Source organism: Sturnira hondurensis, unplaced genomic scaffold (genome assembly GCF_014824575.4).
Source record: "Sturnira hondurensis isolate 20B ecotype Veracruz unplaced genomic scaffold, ASM1482457v3 Scaffold0010428, whole genome shotgun sequence".
Taxonomy (NCBI): Eukaryota; Metazoa; Chordata; class Mammalia; order Chiroptera; family Phyllostomidae; genus Sturnira; species Sturnira hondurensis.
In genome coordinates this window covers 11,585,509-11,599,829 of record NW_028083059.1, presented here as the reverse complement: position 1 = coordinate 11,599,829, position 14,321 = coordinate 11,585,509, and the positions used below count along the sequence as shown (strand labels likewise).

General features: G+C 35.8%; 1 protein-coding gene and 1 pseudogene across 1 annotated transcript; both read left to right on the top strand.

The window, feature by feature from the left end:
- Nucleotides 1–2,205: 2,205 nt before the first annotated feature.
- LOC118995900 (uncharacterized) lies at nt 2,206–2,306 on the top strand (annotated as a pseudogene).
- Nucleotides 2,307–13,519: 11,213 nt separating this feature from the next.
- SNRNP27 (small nuclear ribonucleoprotein U4/U6.U5 subunit 27) lies at nt 13,520–13,997 on the top strand. Its single transcript, XM_037058828.1, is given in 4 exon segments — nt 13,520–13,628; nt 13,630–13,695; nt 13,697–13,749; nt 13,751–13,997. Coding segments are annotated over 4 exon segments (459 nt in total). The 5' UTR covers nt 13,520–13,535.
- The last annotated feature ends 324 nt before the right edge of the window (nt 13,998–14,321 follow it).

Sequence of the window (14,321 nt, the reverse complement as noted above, 5' to 3'; positions counted from 1 at the left end):
TCAAAAACTCACTGTTAGGTAAATTAACCTTGAAATCTGATAAATAATTGTTCTTATCTATCCAGGTCTCTGTGTGTATGTATTTGTGTATATATGATGATTCTGTTTCTGTTATTCTATGTAAAGTTATAATGTAATCTCCTATATAAAAATGATATTAATTTTGTACATAGAAGCTACTTTATTCAGGAACTTCTACATACAAAACTTTTTTTCAACTACCAAAGCTCCAGATGCTCCTCTTTTTGCAGGATAATTCATTTCACGCTCTTAAAGTGGTAGCCCGTAATAATTCTGATTAAAATTAAACACTTTTTTCTCACAGCTCATTTGAATTTGCACTGATGTCTCTCTAGCTTCCAATGCCTGACTCTCCTTTTCCATTCTCTTCATCATAAGTTTTCCTCCGTTGCCCACATACTAACCTTCCTAGTCTTCCTCCTTCTTCCTCAATGCTCTCCATAGTTAATAGAAGGAAGTTGGCACATTCCTCTCCACTCAGACTACAACATAAAATATCCATTGTCTCTCTTCTACCTTTGAAAGTAAACCAATCAATGTGCCTAGGTTATGTAGTACTAACTCTAGCCTTTTACACATGTCACCAATTTCAAGTGCTTCTCTAATTTGTATTTTTAATACAGCTAAGGTTTGCACATGTTAGATATGTCAGCTGATCTAATCTTCACAACCACCCTATGAGGTAAGTACATTATCAGTCCCATTATATAGAGCCATGAAGTGAAACACATAGAGGTTAATTGTCAAATGTCACAGGTTAGTAAGGAGAAGAGCTGGGGTGTGAACAGAGCCATTGTGGCTCCAGAGCTCATGCTCTTACCCACTGTATGAACCTGCTTTTTGTGTTCAGTATCTGTCCTGTTCTTTATATTTTTGAAGCTTATACATCTAGAATACTAAAATCTTCATTGTTATAAGGACAATGCAATTTAATTCAACCTATATCTGAATTTTTAACTTTTATTAATCATTAGGAACTGATGCATTTAAGGAATTAACTTGGACAGTGCCATACAAAATGCTAACATATAAGAAAAAACTACAAGGAAGAGATGAGGAAAAATATGATGAAGCTGTATAAATTATATATTTGATGAGATTTCATTATGTAATTTATCATCTCCTTCCAAAGATGTCTACTTCCTCAAACCATTGCTGAAAGAGTATATTAATATTCTAGTGCTTTCAAATGAATTACCTGCTTTGTCAGTGGCATTTGTGGGCTTTTTCTCTTTTGGAGGGGAACTACAGTGTATCTCAAATTTTAGAATCATGTTGCTGTTTACAGTGTACTTTTACATACATTGTTTTATTTATCATATCAGCACTGACCTCTTCTTTTTCCCTGACATGAAGTCACTAAAAGTGACATAAATAGACAATGAATTTCTTAGGAAACCCTTTATTTTTAGAAAGTGAAGGTAGTTCTTCATGATACATGCACACCACTCCTTCCTTAAGAACTAACCGTGTGTCTGAACTGGCGCTGAGGTTCACATGCTAAGCAGCCCCCGCAGGCCCATCCCTTCTGTGTGTCACTTTCTACTAAGTAGTTGTTCATTCCATCCTAAGCCTGCTCTAATTCCTCGTGAAAGGGTATGCACGGTTAAATTACCACAGGTTAAAAATTAAAACTCTCTCCTGTTGTCTCTCTCTCTCTCTCTCACATACACACACACATAAATATAAAAGAATCATCATTTTTAATGTACTAATATATAAAGTTCTTCTACTGTTTCTTAAACAAAATAAAAGCTAATAGCAAATTAGGAGGTAGTCTGTTCTCCAGTTTTCTGTAGTCCTATTTCAGAGGAAATGTGTTGTGTTAGGTTTAACAAACAGGGGCGGGGTGGGGGGTGCAGGGATGGGAATATAAGACAGAAAACTGTACTTGAACAAGAATTAAATACAAATAAAAATTAAAAAAACAATTGCAGCTACACTAATTATGAGACTAGGTCTACTTTGTGTACCCTTTCTTCCCTTGAATTTCTATTATTTGGGGGAATATGTTATCCTTTTTGTATTGTTTTTATTTTTATACTTTTAAAGGCACTATTCCACTACTTTACCAAAGTATTGGTATTCCACTGACTTTACCAAACAAAAAGCCCTGATAAGAAAGATTTATACTGGTCTGCAAATAACAGTAGATGAAGAAGTTCATTATGAAAAAGGCCGCCAGTGCTTGCTTCGGCAGCACGCGTACTAAACTCAGAACAGTACAGAGAAGGTGTCCCCTGTGCATGGATGGCACACAAATTCATGAACTGTTCTATATTTTTTAAAAGGAAAAGATCACCAGCACTTCTTTATTCTGCAACCCAATAATTTCACAGTTAACAGGAACAGGAAATAGGGCAGTCGTTTCTCCAGTATAGACTTTTTCAAGGGAATTCATGTGATGTGACTGCCAAAAATAGATTTCTACATCTGCTTAGTGGTCATTGAAGAAATGACACATTTTCAAAGTAAACCAGTTTTTTCCAGAGGCTCTTACTTTAATAAAAACAAAACAAAATATGTAACCAAAGGCCCTAAAATGCTTGAAGAATGTTTCGAAGTGAAAGTTTTAGTCTCATAACATAAATAAGCATCAAGTGCATCTCTAAACTCAAAAACGGGTTACTCTGAACTTGAGAAGGAGTCACTACATGGGACACATACCAAGCTTTGTGTCTGTGAGTTTCCTTTGCACTGGAAGGGAATTACTCAGCATACTTTTACCACCCAGCAACACAGATAGCCTGCAATTATGTTTAAGACAAATCCATATTGTGGAACCAAACAATCACTGCTATATTAAAATTCTCGAGTAACACAAAGATCGTTTTAACACACAAAATCAATCCAATTGATGCTTGAAATCCACAAAGAAGTCACTGTAGTTGTTCCACAACTATTCCTTTGATTTATTTTTTGCTTCCTTCCCAAAAATTAGACCCCAAGTTGAATTAAAATCCTGTCTAGAGACATATGTAATTGATACTCTAACCCCAAATTTAATTATGTGTAAAATGATAAACATAAAAAGTTTTAGACAATTAATATGGTGAACATCAAATACATTCAATGAATGTTATATTTAGAAAATCTCAACATTTAACAGGCATGTAATACAAATGAAGTATTTTTCTTTGTATCACACACAACACATCATGAGAGAGAACATATCAAAATTGGTTACAAACCTTCTTTTGTAAGGTCCCTGACCTGTCTTAACTATCACTGGAGAAACCAGATTACAAGATTCAGTGACAACAAAACCTTCCTGAAACTGTGGTGTGCTTTCCTTCACACAAATATGTGATTGATGCTACATAGCTCCATTAATGGAGACACTAGGCTGATGACATGCTAATAACATGAAAACAAAGGACAATTCCTTGTCACCAACCAGACCTGTTGTGTGTTTTTTTTGTTCCTGTGGGCTTAACACAAAAAACTTTTCATGTCATTCAGGTTTTTTTCTATTCTGAGATATTTTCCAGGAGTCTATTTTTATTCAATTGCTTGAGGAGCGGTGACTTTGGTTCTGGCCTTTGGTTCACAATGTCTTTTAATGCTTGTGTAGATCACCAAAAGCCAGTTAGCAAGGATGGCGAATGCCAGCGTTCCGTAAGTGATGAGCCAGCTGCATCGAACGCCTGTGTTCAATGACAATGACATAAACTCATGTTTTCAAGGTAGTATTAGGTAATAATAGAACAAAAGCTATGGATCCAAACTGCTTCCGTTCAGGTTTAGTTCTGACACTTTCTGTGCCTTTTACCATGTTAGTTTACCCTCCTTCACTTCAATTGCCTCAATGGCAAAAGGAAGATATAACGACGTTGTTATGAAAATTAAATGAGTCAACATGTATTTGTAACACTCAAAAATACATGTCATAGGGTTACATTTCATAATTTACAGTTACTCAAAGGACGTTTGATTGTATGACACTATAGCTCCCCTTTCTATTTCCAGCAGAAAGTGTAGCTTCTTTAGCTATGATTGATACCACCATGGCAAGTGTTGCAAATACTCAGAATTGGTGTAGGCTACAGCCTAGGCAGAATTTTTATTTTGCTTTTAAATTAAATCAAATTTAATTTTTATTGCATTTTTCCATTACTNCAGAACTGGTGTAGGCTACAGCCTAGGCAGAATTTTTATTTTGCTTTTAAATTAAATTTAATTTAATTTTTATTGCATTTTTCCATTACTATTTAGTCCCCTTACACCCCGCCCCCCACCCCACCATCCCCACACTGTTGTCCATGTCTGTGAGTCCTTTTTCTTTTTCTTCAGTCCGTCTACCCCTACCCAATGGCTGTCAATTTCTTAAGGCTTTTCAAATTTTCCAATGTGCCGTCAGGCTTAAGAACCACCAATCTGCATTCTTTCTTACCTAGGTGGGCCGCCCCTAGAAAATATAGTCAGAGTGTGGTTGGAGGCAAATACTGCTAGTTCCCAAGTTCCTATGAAATTTGTTCTCAATTTTTTGCATGCATCAGAGTTACAGAGAAGATTTGTTAAAGATTCTAGCCATGCCACAGGGTTTCTGGATCATTAGTACATTGGGGATAAGGCCCAAAGGTTCACATTTCTAATGGGTTCCCGTGGAATGCTCATGTTGCTGGTCCAGTGATCAGGAGTTGGGGCAGACCAGCCCACAGCAGCCATTGTACTGCCCATGTCTTAAGTATGGCCTGCATTAGTTGGGGTTCTCCAGAAGACAAGATATAGTTACAGATATAGGTAGATAGATATTTTGTTTTCTTGGGGAATTGGCTAAAATGATCATTGAGGCTTGGTAAATCCAAAATCTGCAGGGTCCGATAGCAAATTGGAGATCCGGGGTCTCACAATTTGAGTACAAAGGCTGTAGGCTGGCAGAATTCCCCCTTGCTTGGGGCAGGTCGTCTTTCTTGTATAAAGGCCTTTAGCTGATTGGATGAGACACACCTTCAATATAATCTGCTTTGCTCAATGTCCACCAATTTAAATGTTAATGTGCAAAAAAAAAAACTTCACAGAAACATCCAGAATAATCTTGGGCCAAATATCTGGGCACCATAGTCCAGTCAAGCTGACACACAAATTAACCACATACGTTATCTGTATACAAGTGCCAAATCCAATATAAAAAAGAAATCACTTTTTTCTTGAAATATTTTTATTATTACAAATTACTATTCAAAAAATGAGATTAATCATACATTGGTAGAAACAATAAGACAATTTGAGTGATCCAAAGTGCTTGAGTTTAGTCAAAATCAGTGACAAAGTTCTCACTGTATTTAGTGATCCAACAGGAAAAACTTTCTAAATAAAATTTTGAGACGCTTATGAAAAAAATAGACACAAGACTCGTTCTAGGTACAACTATGAAGCTGACTCTTCTTCGTCAGAACAACTTCTCTAAATTGGTGGCAGGCTTCAGGTTATCCTATTCTTTCCATCTGTTCTGTGTCCCAATCCCAACAGTTCCTAATGTCAGCTGTAAATATAACAGCAAATCAAATTAGAGTGCTGTAGGGTAAGTGGAGGCAGTCTGGCTTCCTCACCCAGGTGTCTGGGTAACTAAAGGGAAGCAGTGTTCCCACAGCCTTCGAGGGGCCTAATAACCAGTGTTCTCACAGCTTTGAGACTGGGTCTGATAAACTGTGCCCATAACATGAAGTGGGCTGGCATGTGCAGAATTATGTTATGGTCTGTAATATTCTGGCAGTTTTCTGGCTTTGTTTCCCTCTAGTAATTAAACAGGTAGGGACTCCTTGCTGGGGGCAATGATGAGAGAAACACAAAGGGACAGGTGCCACAATGGATGCCACGCTGGGGAGTAAAGGCCAGGACTTGAGACATGCAGATAGACACGCAGCTTGCAGTGTGCGTGGCTCACCCACCCATGAATAAAGGCGTGTCAGACATCCCAACTGCTCCACGAATATCATTCCATCTGCGGGAATACCATGGACCTGCCTGGCCTGGAAGGGTTGCAACCCAAGTGTTAAATGCTATGAAGTACAGAGATGACTTGCTGACATTGATTTTTACGTGGCTGGATAAAACCAAACTCTTCCCAACGTTATTTTTCCAAAGAGCTGCAATGGACAGCAGAACAAAGCACGTGGAAGAACTTGTTTTTCACACTGGGGTCTACTGCAAGGTTAGAATTGGTGGGAGAGGTTTTCCAAAACATATGCTATGTAACTATCCACACAGGATATATTAACATGCCCCAGGATGGGGTCGTTCCAGATAATTCAAATAAAACCCCTTCCTTTACCCCCTGTCAGTGGCTCTCAATCCTAATTGTGTATTAAATCATTTTATGAGCTTTTATGACATACAGATGCCAGAGTTCCTCCCTAATCCAATTAAGAAATAACATCTACGATGGCTGGGGAATCACTGTATTTTAAAAGTTCCCCAGGTGATTTTAATATGCAGCCAAGGTTGAGCACCACTGACTTATATTACAAAGAAACTATAAAATATGAGGTCACTGAGTTTGTAAAGAAAACAGACAATACTATTTATCATAATATAAATAAAATCTTTACAGTTACAGTTTTACTATATAGTTACAAACTTTACACTTACAGCCAACAAAAGTTGGAAACAGCCTAGTGTGTGATGAACTTTGGGAAAAAACAAAGATCTTAAGCACCTTATAACTTTCCATTCTCTCAGCTTTATAATTCTTACTCATTGAAAAATTTGTATTCATTGAAAAATTCCACTATGAGTTAGTTAAGCATAACAATTTTCAGAATAAAATAATGATTAATAATAGAGTTCTTTTCTTCATTAAAGGGGCTTTCTGTCTACTAGTCTGATGACCTTGAACGACAAACTCCCTGCAACTAAGCTGAAGTGTTCTTGCAACATTTGATCAAGGAGAGTAGATTCCCTGTTTCATATCAGCTGAGGAATCTCAACAGTTCTGGCGCAGACACAAGCTCAGTGAGTATTAGTGATTGGCTGATCGAGGATAAATTGTTTTATATTATTTTCAATTCCTAAGGTATTTTAAATACATATTTTTAATACACATATTTAAATAAGATATATATAATGGATATATATACACTTTGATTTTAGAAAAGCAACCTAAACCTTCAGAAAATTTTTATACTGCGTAATATTTTGCCAGCCTCAGAGGTAACTAAAAGAGATCAAAGAACTAATGTATAGAAAGAATAAGAAACACTGGAGAATTTTCATTTCCAAAATATCTCAAATTTTAGATTTATGAATATCTTAGTGTCTGAAAAAAGAAAAAAGTATAGCTACTACAAATTCTTACTCAATGAGGCAACCTACACATACACAAAATAATGCATGTGAAATTGTAAGTGGAGCAGACAATTATCGCCGTGGTTGAATTATAAAGGTAACCGCCATGATGCCATACTTCCCCCAGAATCCCATTCATTATGAGGGAAACGCTGCCAGTGTTGTTCATGGAGCCCTAAGCCCTGATCACTTGCAGCAAATACTCTTGAGAAAACTCATAGTCCCAGTGAATTAAAGCAACTTTGTTTTAACAGCCTGTGCTCTGAAAGCACTTGGTGTGAGAAGCAGGATTCAGGGCTCGCAGGCAGCATCAAGTCCAGCTTTGTCTACTTTTCTGAAATGGAAATGTTTAGACTGACTTACATACACTTGCTCAGGATGAGTTGCTCCATCCATAGAGATTCGAGTAACAGTGTAAAGCTTGGGAAATCTGAAACCAGTTACAATGAGATGTTTTTTGAACATAATTTTTATAGTAAAAATTTTTGAAGATCTAATGTATTTTTCATATACCTTTAAATGTTTACCCAGAGCAGTGTGCTCAGTGGAATCTGAAGGAAGACATCAGGGTAATTAACAGCAAAAAGATAATTCAAAGACTATCAGAGTACCAGGGGGTAGTCTCCAATAAATGAGTATCACATTTATATTATTTTAAATTTTACATTTTACATTTTAAGAAAACACAGGTCATTTATATGCATTTCTCAAGTGGGTAATGCTGGTGACATTTTTAATGGTGTGTTCTGTTGTGTTCATTTTAATTTATTCAACTTCTTAGTGATATTTCATTGTGTTTGCAATTATTCCATAACTAAAATAGTTGCAACTATATTTGCAAATAAAAACAACAGATAAGATTAGAAATATAATATCGATAATTAGTATAATTTGTTTTGATAAGGTTGCATATTAATAATTATTTTATATATTTCATATAATTATACATAACATTAATATTATGTGTAATTAAACTACTATTATTTTGAATGCATAAAATTAAGGCATTTGACCATATGACATGTATGTTATTTGTAAAAATCGGTTTTGAAATTAATATTCAAATACTACTTCTATTCTAACCTTATAATACAAGTTTTTTGTTTTACTTTAAAAAAATGATTAAGAAACATTACATCCAAATAGTAAGGTCATATAGATCTATTTAACAGTAAAACGGCACTGTCATAGAGAAATTTTAAAAACTAGATCTTATATTTTGTAGATATAAACTGAAATTGTAATTAAATTTAAGCACATAACAGATAAATAAAAGAATTATTATGAGCCAAGCATTTCCAATTTTAAATCTGTGACTATAGTTACAATTTCAGTAAGTGAAAAATATGTACCAACCTCCTTAAGTGAGAATTCCCCGCTGTTGCTTTTTATAGTCATTAAAATACCATTCATTTTCTGCATAGTGCTGGTTTCATCATCAACAAGTTCCTAAAACCTCAAACTAAAATATCTTTTACAGGATGAAAAAAAACATTAATCAAACAAATTTTCCTGAACCATCAATTTCATAGCAAGAGTTGGGAGACACATAGTCAGAAGAGAAATTGTTACATTAGTATATGTAATTTAAAACATCGTTTTTACAGTAAAACAAATACTGATAACATGGAGCTAAGAACAATTCCCCCAAATGCTTAGGGTTCAACAAGAGACATCAAACGTGTTAGATACAGCTGCTTCGGGCTACACTTCAGCCGCCTGGGACACACAGCACAACTCCAAAGGGCTCTGGGAAAAAGTTTGAGAACTATGACTGTACTCTTTCCCCCTGCTCACTGAACTCTCAACTGCATCTCCAGCCTAAATTATGCGAGCAAAACTATGTTTCTTTGATTAAATTCAACAGGTAATGAGAACTTATTACAAACCCAGCACTCTATATGTATTCAAAACCTACTCATGGATTATACACAGTAATTAAGGAAATAAAGAAAACATTAATTTTTATAGCTTACAGACTCAGTAAGCATATAGGACAGATCTACATAAAATAACACATTTTAACAAACCCTGTAATAATTCCCACAAGTAATAAAATAATTACTTAGCCCATACAGAGAAGGGGGAAAGGCCTTAGCATTAAAGTGAGGAGCAGACACTAAGAGAGGAGCCTTACTTTTGCTTTTAAAAAAACTGGGTAGAGGGGAGGAGAAATGCATCCCTATTTGCAGGAACAGCTTGAGTAAAATAATATCACTGGCAATAATCAGGGTTTGAAAAACACCAAGATTGGACAAGAGTGGATATGAAAACAGATTATGTCTAAGTCCCAGACCTGGGGAACAATGCCAAGGTAAGTCTGAGGAAAGATCTCATGAGGGGAAATCTCATGAGAGAAAAGCTTGCATTTGAGTTTGAATTATGTTGAATTTTCAGTCATTTGGGGGACAGCCAGAAGGAAATGAAGAGTAGTGTTAATGCCTGGCCAACATGAGAAGAGATGACAGGGAAAAGCACAATCACTAAAATTGTTCATTGTTTTGACCACAGCCTTTCTTCTTTCAACACAGAGCAATGTATATTCTCAATGAAGTTTTTGGTAGCATCTCTAGGACTTTACTTGCAGCATCTCTGAGGAATGAAGTTCAACTCAGAGACAATGAGTCAAATCTCCATCCACCAAATGGCGTATTTTTTAGAATCACTTTTTTCACATGCATCCAAAGTTTTCCTAAATCTTCCCAGAGTCTAATCATTAACTCGAATTTACCCCAAGGACACTAGAAAACTATGTCTGGTGAAGGGGCCTAGAATATCAAGGTGAAGTGTAGGCAGCATGATCACACTTCCATCGTTGCACTCTTGGAAAGATGGCATGGTACAAGCTCCCACGTGAAGAGAAGCAAAAGGACCACAAGAGTTTCCTGCATTTGGCCACCTGGTGTGCTTTAAAAATACAGAGTAACCCAAAGAACAACCAGGCCCACGTGATCCAGGCTCAGCTCAGACTCATTGTTAAAGAAACATACTAGACTAGAGGAACCAGAAGGAATTAAAAGACATTCAAATTATTTAAAGATGTCCTTTTGAAAAAATGGCAGCAGTATGGAAATATACTTTGAAAACCACAAATCATCTTAAATATCCATTCTGCCCATCTGTCTGATTCTTAACATTCTCCACATGGATAACAGCAACTCCTAAAAATCTTTCTCTCTGATACTCTCATCTCCCAACCAAACACTCTACTCCGCCCACCATCCCATGAGGGTTTTTGTTTTTCTTTCTCTCATTTTCCTTCCATCGCTGCTCTTTTATCTCTTCCAAATTACACCATCCTACCTTTTCAATTTGTTTTTCCATTGGATCAAAGTAGTATCGAAATAATATAGAAACCGAGAATTCTCCTTGGAGGTCAAGGGCAAGGAGAAAAGAAGGGGCAAATGAGGGGAGGGGAAATCACACATGCATTAACGTTTTTTTGTTCGCATCACATGTAAACACTTAGTTTCAAAATAATTCACCATTATTATGTTTTATTTTGTTCTCAAACTCCAGGACCTTCAGAAGACAATTAGCATTCTCAGGAGGTCTTCTTTTGCAGGATCCCTTGGGCTTTTGAAATCAGTGGGAAACCGAAGAGAAATCTACATGTCAAACCACAGAAGCCTCAAGGGTCCTCTAACTTTGAAGATGCCAAACGTCTTCAGTGGTTTCCTGGCACCTGAGATGAAATGCTAAGCGCACAGTGCTCATAGGCCTGTGGTTTCAGCATTGCCACTCACCAGAAAGCAGGCATGGAATTTATGTCTGCTCCGAGAACTAGTGAACTGACAGTCCCACCTTGCCTCTTTTTCTCCCCAAGACTGTTTTAGTCCTGTTTTGCTTTTAATGAGTAAGAAAATGTTAACTGCATTTTTAATCAAATTTTATTCATTTTTTTTAAATGTTAGAGTACCATCAAGACAGAAAAACTCTATAAAAATAAAGAGCACATTGATTTTTTTCTAAAATGTTCAAGTAATTTTAGGTTATTGGTTGTGAACATCTAGCTAACTAAAAATATTTATATAAATCACTAGTTTCAATTACATAAACTGTAATGATATTAGAATAACAACATATTAAACACAACTTAAACTATCCTTTCACACATAGTAAGACCTTGATAAATATTCATAAACAAATCATTCTCCTTCAAGAGACTAAATTGTTGATAGTGATTGCAGATAATGTCTTTACTAGAAAACTGAAACATTAAATTTTTCTGAAAAACAAAACAAAAATTCTTTAAGCAAATTTTCTCTTAAGAGAAAGTCCAATCCCAGGTAGTTTATTTCAATCATTTTCTCTATGGTAATATTACACACATTTTAAGAATAACTATAAATATATCAGAGAATGTTACATTCTTAATCTCCATTTACATAACAATAAACCACCATATAGTGAGTTCGGAGAAACAAGGGTTGTAATTATGGTGGAAAATGTTACAATGCTCTAACACACTGCTTACTCAACCCTCGCCCTTTCTGGTACTACTATAATTATGTGATTTATGACTATCCTTTATATCTACTCAACTATTTATTCAGCTGCATAAAGACATCAACCAAAGTAGCACCAAGTTGCATATTTCACCTTTGTGCTAGATTGCGTCAAAGACATTATTGAATTATAACTGAGTAACAGACAACAGTTACATAAAATAAATGAAAATCATACAAAGTGAATGAATTCTTGTCAAAGCATATGTGTACCACTTACCTCTTAAGAGAAATGCTGATACTTTCACTGGTTGAAAGAAAATTTGAAATAGTTTCTTAATTTTTCATAGCTAAAAAGTTCTTTAAGCAAATTTGCTTATTCTGTGAATACATTTGTTTAATAGCATTATAAAGTATTACATCTAAGGCACCATTATATTTGCAGACAGCATATTCTTAGGTCACAAAATTATGATTCATATATATCAAGTCACTTAGCACTGCTGGTAAGTGTTGCCAGCCTGAAATATAAAACAGAGAGGATAATAAAACTTTAACAAGCAGCTATAAAACTAATGAAATATAATCTCACATATACCACACTAATTCATCCAGGAGGAAATACAATCGCCCAATCCTGAGGAAGAGGAAATGAAGCCAGGTCCATAAAACACATATTCATCATAAGTAACATGGATCATTTTAGAATTAGAACTAAAAGAGAATTCAAGCTGGTTACAGTAGTATAATTATCATAGCCAAATAGAGGAGGATGACAGGATAAAGCACAGTTCACAAGTGCTTGTTTTGGCTCTGTTTAACACCATAGAAATAAAAATATTGATGTTATTTTTAATGGGGATAATCTTTCATCCTGAGGACAAAGAAATGTCATGATAGACAGATTGAACAGTGTTTAAAAAGTTAGTTATGACATCCAAGATCAATATGTAAAGGGGTCATGAGTTTATTTATATATGGTTTGCATGTGCCTATAATAGCTATGCAATCTATTCCAAAATAACTTCAGGTTGATGTTTATTACTATATCCCTCAAGGTCGTAATTTGACAATTGTGTATACCACTCCCCACCTCTCACCCCTTGTTCTTGTCTGGTTTTGAGAACCTAAAATTCCAAATTTAAGAATAAGGGAGGAGAAAGAGAAAGGAAAGAATGAGAAAAGGAAGAGTGAGGAGTGTAAATGAAGTAACAGAAAAGATGCCATTTGTTATACAAGTTCTTTCTCTGTAGCTTTGATGTTCTGCACCCAAAGTGTTTTAAACCAATAAGACTAACAAAAAATGAACTTATCCAAAAGAAGGAATCAGAATAGACAAGATTTCCTTTTAAGAGACAGCCTCTGTGATTGTGCGTGCAGGGGAGTTTACACATCCAAATAAATTAGTAAGGGAAAAAGGTGGACAGTTGTCCGTTCTCAGACAAGTAGGAGTTCTGAGAACTTTCGACAGTGGGAAGATTCAGAAAAAAATTAGAGAAATTCATATCAATGATGCACTTCTATCATCCAAGAGGCTAAGAAAATGCATAGCATCAAGTAAGATCAAATAAAGAAAATAAGCCATGGGACTCAGTTCAAGTATGTTTATAGATGAATGCAAATAACACGGAAGAGCAATATGGTGTACAGAAATGGTATAGAGTTTATCTGCTGCAGGTCGAATTGACTAAAGCACTTTTGAAACCTCAAACTAATAAGGTGATTGAAAAGACAAGAATGAAAAAAAATAAGATGTAGTGGAGTAGAGGAGATCTCGGAATGGGTGGCAGCCGCAGCCGCTCCCTGCGGAGGGAGCATAGGTGGTCCTGGTCCAGCTCCAGGGAGAGAGAATGCAGGTGCCGACAAAGGTGCTGGTTGGTCCCCGGAGGAAGATCAGAGAAGAAGCTGCTCTCAATCCCTGCACAGAATACACTCCAGGTTCCTACAGGTGACACAGATCCACGTCTCCTTCCCCTTCTCAACTGAAAGAAAGATGAGGAAAAGAAAGCAAAAGAAACAAATAGCAAAGAACATCAGAATACTGAGGAACACTTGGAGGGCAAAACAGAGGAAGAAATAGAAATGATGAAGTTAATGGGATTTGCCTCCTTTGACTCCACAAAAGGAAGAAAGGTGGATGGCTCTGTAAATGCCTGTGCCATAAATGTGTCTCAGAAGAGGAAGTACAGGCAATACGTGAATCAAAAAGGTGGATTTAACAGACCTTTGGATGAGAATTGAAATGTTAAAGAATGATTTTTTTCCCTTATTGGGATCAGAAAAGTAGATGTTATATTTTATATTTTGTATTCATCAAAACAGGATCACAGTCTTTCCTCCTTGTAAAGCAAGAAAATTTTATTTATGATGTGTGCAGTTCACTTATCTTGCCTCAGAAGAAGAAAGGTTAAATAATTACATTTTTTTCTTTTAGGAAATATAATTTGGGATAGTCATTAACCCCATTTTTTTGTTCTTATTCCTGTGGAAGCTGTATATGATTCTTTGGATGTTCATTAGGACTTTTTTAAACACATAAAAGTAACTTGGAGGTAAGTTACTCAA